This window comes from Rutidosis leptorrhynchoides, chromosome 1 (genome assembly GCF_046630445.1).
Source record: "Rutidosis leptorrhynchoides isolate AG116_Rl617_1_P2 chromosome 1, CSIRO_AGI_Rlap_v1, whole genome shotgun sequence".
Lineage (NCBI taxonomy): Eukaryota > Viridiplantae > Streptophyta > Magnoliopsida > Asterales > Asteraceae > Rutidosis > Rutidosis leptorrhynchoides.
This window is the reverse complement of record NC_092333.1, coordinates 334,480,794-334,489,928: the sequence shown is the minus strand read 5'-3', so window position 1 is coordinate 334,489,928 and position 9,135 is coordinate 334,480,794. Positions and strand designations below refer to the sequence as shown.

Genomic DNA, 9,135 nt, shown 5'->3' with positions numbered 1-9,135 from the left:
ATGGAGTAGTGACGAAGAACCTCCATGAAAAATGGGGTAGGAGGAATACGAGTATTACCGAGCTCCATAACCTTATCATAAACAGCAATCATATGCTCTGACGGCTCGTTAGCCCGTTGGTCGCTCAGAGGGGAGATCGGGGAACATTTTTCGATAGGGGGATATTGATCGACGATTGTACGAATATCCGCTTCAGTAATATAAGATTATATGTCTTTAACGTTCTTATTGGTAGATATGGTAGAACGGTGCAAGATTTAAAATGTAAATAAAAAGGATGAAAGAAAGAAAACACGGACCTTCGGATGAATAAATACAAACGAAAAAGCAAACGGCTGCCGGAAAAAGAGCAAAATTTGAAATGGGGGAGGAGCGTGTAAAATCCAAAAAGGGTAAATTAACAATTTATAGGCAAAGGAAAATTAAACATGCAACGGTCAATTTCTGAGCGTATACGTGTATCAATCTAAAAAGTTGATTGACTGTCGGTTTACGATAGCAACTCTAGGCAGTTGCATATGTTTTCATCATTATTTTCAGGATGAGTCATGACAGTTGTCACCTCGGGTATTGGAATTACAGTCGAAAGGACTATTTTTCAACTATACGAATATATTGCATTAAATGCAAACGGCGGTTGGTTACACATATATGCATATAATCTCCTATGTGTCTTACAAATACGTTAAAATGAACAATTTTATGATTCGGTGTAATCATTGGGCATTATTTTGTGGTACTATTTTATTTAAATAAATTAGTTCGACGCTATACACTCATTTGCATTGTATATAACATCAAACTGGGGGAATTAATGATACGCATATCCGCATGACCATGCGGATTACGCATCTAAAGTCCTGAACCGCACATTAATTGCCATGTAATACATAATGCAAGGGTATAGTCGCACTCTATGCGCCTATACCATCTGATGTGAGTTTCATATACTTGTATAAGGGTCCAGTATGTTCTAGAAGAATGTACGGTATAATTAATTTAGATACTTTTCCTTAAATAAACGAAAGTTAGTTGCGATAAGATCACATTTAATTAGGGATGAGATCCTATCAAAACCCTAATTTGTGAGCCTATAAATACATAGTTCACAAACCCTAAAAACATAATCGGTTACTCATACGTAACATAGCATACACATCATCGTACAAACAAGCTTCATACGATCTTTCACGTAAAGACTTTCAGGTATGTCTCGAACTATAAAACCTTCATGTCTTTGGGCCACTCAACCCCGTATGCTGGGTTGTTGGTGGACTCTCAAATCGGCCACCATGTTGGAATTAAAATGATGCTGATGTGGGTTATCCATGACTAAGCGTCGGAGGTTCGAATATTGTTAGTCCTTAAACCCTATCATTCACTCAAGCGTAGATTCACCTTGACCTTGTGAAAATATTCTTGATCATATTCTTATTGTTATTTCCGAATCTATTTCCGTAAGCATGAGAGGAGGTTACATAACTGTGGCTATCTCACTCGAGTCACTCAACTCACTTAAGTGTATTGGGTTTCCTATAATTCTAAGAAAAGAAATCTCTCCTAGATATTCATGTTTGCATTCTTCATCATAGGCTTTATCGAGACTCAAATCTCCATCACTTTTTTAAGAGAATCTTCAGTTATATACTCGGCTTATTTTGTGAAGGAATGGTGATTGGAGGTGAAGGTTTTTAGATAGATACGAGTTCTTTAAGGATAGATTTTGGTAATCCTTTTAGCTTTTTATCGGGAATTTCAAACTGAGCATCCTTCTTTTTTACTGTCGGGAGCACTTTTATTTTTATTTTATTTTATTTTTTGGGCAAGAATCTTTTGCTTTTCTCTTCGAGATCTCCTTTTTATCGGCGTTCTTCTTGATACTTGACTTGGATGCTCACATTTTCTAATGCGGTTTTATAGAGGATTTCCCGGAAGTTATGATTTCCTTGTGATTTATTTCTTTGTTTATGAGGTGATCGAAAAGAATAGATAGTGGTGGATGTTTCCATGGTGGGATTTTGGAGTGAAGATGAAAATGGAAGTGTGTTGGGGGTGTTTCGTCTTCACGAGAAGTTGAGGTTTCTAACTTAGTAATTTTAATCAAAATGTGTGATTCTGAAATGCAGATCAAGAGAAAGTTCTGATTCAGAGATGCCAACATCGGCACACTTAACGGAAGTATAGTGAAGCACTAAAAATGAGGGCTTGTTGGCCTTATTTATGGTACCTCACAACAATTATAATGGGTCGAAATGTGCCTTGGTTATACAATGCGCTTTTGGAGAATTGGTTCAGTTTTTGCAAAGAGTTTTTACTCTATTTTACTTTTTTTGTCTATTTGTAACAAAAAAAATTTGATCATTAATAGAATTTTTTAATCCTAAGTGTTTTATATAACTCGAAAAGTTTTAATTTTTTTTGAAAAATCAGTTTATTAAACATTTGAGGATTTTGCTAGAATCTTTATGTGCAATATATTGTTATCCCACACTTAAAAATAACATTGTCCTCAATGTTAGGGATACGAAGTATCCCACACTTTTAGATTTGAAAAGTATTTTGTTATTTTAAGTTTATGTTGGTGGGGTTGCTAATCCTACACTTAGTGTTTAAAGTGGTCTAGTATATTACGTATATTCTATTTGAAAATGAAATGAAGACGGAGTACTCCCCTATGGTCGCAAGGTGTGTATGGATGGTCTGCATCTTGATGTTTCTTCTAATCTCTTAGTATCGCCATTCTCGTTCAATGCGTCCTTGCTCCAAGTTGTGCTTCCATTGTGTTGTGTGATCTCGATCGTTGTTTGTTTGTGACGCTTATTCATGCATACTTATTAACTATTATAATCATACATACTAAATAAGAAAAATAGTTATGCCCAAAAATAGACGTACATAAATGAAAATGTAATAATGTATCAATGACAACCATAATAAAAGTGATAAAGGTTGATATGTGAAATCAATGCTGATCTGCAAGATGAGAAGGGTTAGAGTATGATACGCTGGTCTGGGGCTGCTGTGGTGTCCATAATCTGACTGGCCCTCATCTCGCATGTCCTAGTTGGTGGAAAACCTTTGTGCCCATTCGGAAATGTCGGTGCCAGAGGATATTGCGATGCGAATCTCATCTGATCGTGTAATCACCCAGTAAGAGATGAGGTACTGGTGTTTATGATCGGCCCCTTATGCCAACTTGCTCCTTCTTCTAAATCTCTTCCCCATTCACGTGTCATATCCAGATCTTCAAACCCTTGGGTTACACCCTCAGGCATACCCTGGCTAACAGCCTGATCCCATGCTAACACCTGAGCACTGGTAGATGCGTCTATATGCGTACTGGTGATGGGTGTCCCGAAAATGTTGGTGACCAACCCATCAAGCCCTGTGCTCTGCTCTGGCAGTGGAGGAGGAATAAGTGTATGTTGGGAGTAGTGATGCTGAGGAGGAGGAGGAGGACTGAAAGGAAACAGAGGATGCTAGTAAATTCTATCGGTGTCTCTCAGATCTTTGTGGGCAACAATCAAAGGATGCGACAAGGATATGGTGGGATTATTAAATGCTCTCCGGCATGATGTGTAAAGTGCTGAAAGTTCTTGAGCATTGAGGACTCATCAAACCACCTCTCTGGCCTAGGTATGTCACCCATGTGATAAAGATAAGGATCGTAATATGGTGGGGCTCCATGGTGCACAGGTGAGTGTCTATGTGCACCTCCATTGGTGGGCTCAGTATGTAAAGTGGGATCATCCTCATCTCTTGGTTCATGCGAATCCTGAGCTCTCCTCCTACCATCCCTATCCTAGGATCGGGCCTAAAGTCTCTAATCACCACATTAGGTACAGTCCGGTCGACTGAACCATCAACCCATGGATTAGCTAGAACTATCAGCTGCCTATTCTGTATCTGAATTTACTGCCAATTATGAGGAGCTTATACCCAATCTCCTCTGACTCAGATTCTCTCCTATAACCCGTTGCTTCTATTTCACCCAAAATGTGAATCAGTTTAAGTAACTTAGTGACTACAGTGCCTAAAAGTGGCTCAATCGTGGCCAACGAGAGTTTCTCAACAGTGATTTCCTAAGCCAGATGGTATGCAACTTGCATGTTCTGGTTCTGGAACATGCAGTGCATAAGCTGCATATCAGAAAGTGTGATGTTCCTACTATGCTGGGTCTTTGAGTAGATCATCTTGGCCAGAAGGTGATGAAGGATGCGGTGAACTGGGTTGATAAAACGGGAGGCCTTTTTTCTCTTACATCCAAGCTACTCGATCAGTAATGTATGCTCGCCAGAAATCCCGGTGATCAACTGATGTATCTAGAGAAGTGTACCCTTGCTTGAATATTGTGCGTTCCAAGTGAGTACTTTTGTGTAGTTCAGATGACAGACGAACTGCGCAAGAGTAAGGTGGTGAGTGATGTTCTTATGTCGGAAGTGGATGCAATTACGAGTGTTATACTCGTTATGATTGACATTTGCTTCAAACTCCCATGTAGCCATAAACTCCGCATATGGATCTTGATACACATACTCGTTAATCTCAAAAAGTTTAATCCGGGCCTTGTGTTCTTTCCCGTTTTTCTGATGATGATACGCATAATGACTCGTATCAAAAAGACACGGCATCGACAACATTTTAACTAAAAATATAACCGGCCTGAACCGTCCTGTGCAAAGAACCTCTCTCCGGCCACCACTCTACTAACACGACTAGGTTACTTACGTACACACCCTGGAAATACGCGCCCTGGATATTGGCTGGTCGAGACGCTACATAAGGCTCATCCTACCCGGACAAGTGTGCAGGCTATCCTCATCACTTAGCCGGGCACAAAGTATTGAGGAGTTACGAAACATAATGTCACGAAAAGGCCTGCTGGACCATATAATTCGGGCACCCGGCAACCTTTACAAGATTACTTATATACCGATTACTCTTACCCGGTCGAAAGAATACCTTGAAGGAGCACTTGAAATAGACATCAGGAAAAGTCCTTTTGCCTAAACAAGAGGAACTCATTCATCCGTCACACTATAGATGGACTCATCACACTCTCCTAGAGTAACAATATCTCTCCAAGATAAGTATCAAGTCCCGAAACAAACACTTGTTCCCGGAATAGGCATACGGTCCCGGAACAGACACTTGGTCCCGAAACAAACATGTGATCGCGGAACAAACACACGAGTTGTCTGCATGCCACGTCAGCCCACAAATCTAGGGAAGTTTGTTAAGATCCATTTGTTATTCCAATGAAAGGGACAGGTGCCACGTTAGCCCTCAAAATTAGTGAAGTTTGTTATAACCATGAAAGGGACATATGCCACGTCATCATTCCCTCATAACACCTATAAATACACGAACAAAATCATTCATTAAACAACATTGGATGCATTAATGTTACTCTGCCCAAATTTCATACTGTAAGATTCTCTTGGATGCATATAGAGGATACCAACAAATACCAATGGCAGAAATTGATGAAGGAAAAAACGCGTTCTTCACAAACAAAGGCATCTTTTGTTACGCCAAAATTCCATTTGGTTTAAAGAACGCAGGAGTAACATACCAAAAAGTTATCGACAAGGCATTCCAGGATCAGATTGGACAGAACATCGAAGCGTACGTAGACGACATCGTCATCACAAGTGACTCAGAAGAGCAAATGATTTATATATCATCGAAACATTCGAGTCACTACGTATAATCAATATGAAATAAATCCATCAAAATGTTCCTTTGGGATGGAAGAAGGTCAATTCTTAGGATTTACGGTTACCCCGAGAGGAATCACTGCAAATCCGAAGAAAATTCAGGCAATCGAAAACATGCAATCGCCTAGGAGTAAAAAAGACGTGCAGAGTTTAAACGAAAAGCTAGCGGCATTAACAATATTTGTGTCGCGGGCTGCCGACAGATCTTTACCTTTCTTCCAAACGTTAAAGGGATGTTTAAACAAAAAAGACTTCGTTTGGACAGAGGGTGCCGAGAAAGCCTTCCAGGATATGAAGGCATTCCTAAAGGAACTACCTACACTCACGGCACCAATCCAGCGAGAAACTCTTACGGTATACCTCGCTGCTTCCTCCAAGGCAATCAGCTCGGTCTTAATTTGCCGACAGAGGTAAAACCCAAATGCCGGTATACTTTGTAAGTGAGGTACTCCAAAACGGTGAAATGAACTACCCAGCAATGGAAAAGCTAGTTTATGCCCTAGTGTACACGGCAAGGTGGTTATGGCGATATTTTCAAGCACATCCGATACAGGTCCGCACGGACAAACCAATCAAACCCTTCCTGGAAAGGCCGGAAATTTCTGGGAGGATGGATAAATGGGCAATTGAGTTCGACGAGCATGAAATCAGTTTTCTCTCGAGAAATTCCATTAAGGGTAAGGTGATAGCTGACTTCCTGGTGGAGCTCCCTTCCGACATAATTCACCATGGTGAAACTCCAGTCACAAGAAGGGACAAAGATGAATTTTGGGAATTATATACCGATGGGGCATCCAGTGAAGAAGGAGTTGGCATTGGTTTGCTTCTAGTATCCCAGAATGGAGAAGAAATAACCTATGTCATTCGACTGAAATTCGCCGCCTCAAACAATGAGGCCGAGTATGAAGCTTTGTTAGCCGATTTACGTCTACCAAAGAACATCGACGTACAGCGGTTCATGACCTACGTTGTCTCACAACTAGTAGCAAGTCAGCTAAATGGTAGTTTCGAAGCACGAGATGTATCAATGCATAAATACCTGGAGTTTGAAAAATCTCTAGTCAAAAACTTTGCAACATTCAAAATCAAATAAATACCTCGCAACCGTAACAAAAAAACATACGCCTTAAGCAAACTCGCCTCCTTGCTATATGACCACTTCACCAAAAAGTTCATGGTTGAGGTATTGGAAACAAAGTCGGCCGATGGAGACACTCTCATGGCAACAATAACAGAAGAAGAAGATTGCTGGATGTCACCCTTTATAAAATATGTTATCGAGGGTATCCTCCTAGAAGACAAGTTAAAAGCTCGAAGGATCCGGATGGGAGCACCAATGTACCATTTCCAAGACGGCATCCTATACAGAAAATCGTTCACATCGCCATATTTGAGGTGCATCAGACCAACGCAGGCTAAAGTAATCATACAAGAAATGCACGAAGGAGCCTGCTAGACACACTCCGGCTACCGAACGATAGTTAGCAGGATCAAAAGAATTGGTTATTTCTGGCCGCACATGTACCGGGATACATATGATCTAATCATGAACTGCGAGGCATGTCAAATACACGCTCCCATCAACAAATTTCCCCGACGTAACATAATACCGACACACGCTGCTTGGCCATTATGCAAATGGGGAATCGACATCGTCGGTCCATTCCCAAGGGGCGTCAGAAATGTTAAATTCTTAGTCGTTGCAATCGACTACTTCACGAAATGGATTGAAGAAAAACCGTTAAGCACGATCACTGGAAGGAAGATCCTAACCTTCTTGTTATATTGATTTGTACATAATCATTCACCTTCGTGGTATACCCACAGGCTAACGGGCAGGTCGAAGTCACCAACAGGGACATTGTTGCCGGAATAAAAGCCAGACTCGATAAACATCGACAGGGATGGGTAGACGAACTCCAATACATATCATGGGCACACCGGACAACATCGAAAGAAAGTATGAATGAAACCCCGTTCGGCCTGGTATATGGCACTGGGGCGGTTATCCCGGCTGAGGTATTTATCCCGACCACACTTGTAATGGCGTTCGATGAACAGCAAAATGATGAAGCTGAAAAGAAGCAAAAAATTGCAAATCAATATAACAAGAAAGTCAAACCACTAGACTTTCAGCTACACAACCTAGTATTACGAAGGAACGAAGCTAGCCGGCAGCAGGATGTCAGAAAACTGGGTCCACGCTGGGAGGGACCTTACAGGGTTGTCGGCATAACCGACAACAGCGCATACCACCTGGAAACACTAGATGGAATCCCATTATGACGCCCTTGGCACACCTTCGATTTAAAAAAATATCATGTGTGATTTACCTGTAACCGGGAGGACTGATCACCCACCCGGATAACAGAAACATCAAACAATTATGTACCAAAATTTTTTCTAAGTACGACTTCTCAATATAATTGCAATTTATATTCTTTGTATTATATAATGACTGAATATGACACGAATACAATCATAAGTCTTTTGGCATATTTCAGACCTACCGCCAGAAGAAATGCCTTCTAGCTTTCGTTGGTAGGAGGATTTCTCTCGAAGAACCATTTCGGATAATGAGAGCATCCGACCACATCATTGATGTTCCGATTTTTTTGAATAAACATCTCGACCATACTCACGCATAGTCTAGATATCTATGTTACTATCATGACACAATGCACTAATCAAAATCAAATAAACTAGTTTACATAAGAATTCCAATAAATGTAAAGACCTTACATTACTATAAACAAAAGACAACCGAGTGCATAACTCTACGGTTGAAAATTTACCATGTCCTCCACGGATGAATTCTCATCCCTACAAACCTTATCTAAATCGTCAAAATTAATTTGACCAAGTGCTTCATGCACTTGCTGGCACTCACCAACACAAGAAGGGCCTATCCTGCTCATCAAATTGTCGGCAGCACTACCAGTGGGCAGGAAGCGGTGCACCCGTTTCAGCATCTCAAAAGTGGTCAACTTCTTAATGGCCTCAATAAATGCCCCAAACGGCTGATGCACAAGCGAATACCTCAATAAACGGGAAAAAAACATGGGTATACCAAATTTCAGGCGAGTAAGGTCTCCCAGAGTTGCCGACGCCTGCTCCGAAAATTTCTTATTATCATCCGATAGGTAGGCGACGACCTCCCTTTCTCGGTCTAATGCTGTCTTAGAAGTCTCCAATGTTGCCCGAGAAGTCTCCAACTCTGCCCGAGAAACCTTTAAGGCCTCATTTGCTGACGCGAGCTCCATCTCCAGCCGGGTGTTTTCACCCGGCAACTCAGCTATACGCCTATTATCATTCTCGAACATTACACAGTGTTCATGAATGCGTCGGGAGTCGGCCTCACTCCGATCTAACTCGCCCGCCGCAAGATGTTGGATGAACACAGCAAATTGAGAGC

General features: G+C 41.1%; 2 protein-coding genes across 2 annotated transcripts; both read left to right on the top strand.

The window, feature by feature from the left end:
- Window positions 1–6,198: 6,198 nt before the first annotated feature.
- Window positions 6,199–6,813, top strand: LOC139899344 (uncharacterized). The gene has a single exon (XM_071882180.1). It carries the CDS (start codon window positions 6,199–6,201, stop codon window positions 6,811–6,813), a length of 615 nt encoding a protein of 204 aa, XP_071738281.1.
- An 81-nt stretch (window positions 6,814–6,894) lies between these two features.
- Window positions 6,895–8,006, top strand: LOC139899335 (uncharacterized). The gene is made up of 2 exons (XM_071882168.1): window positions 6,895–7,140; window positions 7,548–8,006. The coding sequence occupies exons 1-2, from the start codon at window positions 6,895–6,897 to the stop codon at window positions 8,004–8,006; spliced, it is 705 nt and encodes a 234-aa protein (XP_071738269.1).
- Window positions 8,007–9,135: the final 1,129 nt, after the last annotated feature.

Excerpts from the sequence above, each read along its gene's own strand:
- LOC139899335 (XM_071882168.1), top strand. The coding sequence starts at position 6,895 with ATGGTTGAGGTATTGGAAACAAAGTCGGCCGATGGAGACACTCTCATG. Across the intron at positions 7,141-7,547 it reads TCAGACCAACGCAGGCTAAA|GCTAACGGGCAGGTCGAAGT; the intron begins GTAATCATACAA and ends GTATACCCACAG.
- LOC139899344 (XM_071882180.1), top strand. The coding sequence starts at position 6,199 with ATGGAAAAGCTAGTTTATGCCCTAGTGTACACGGCAAGGTGGTTATGG.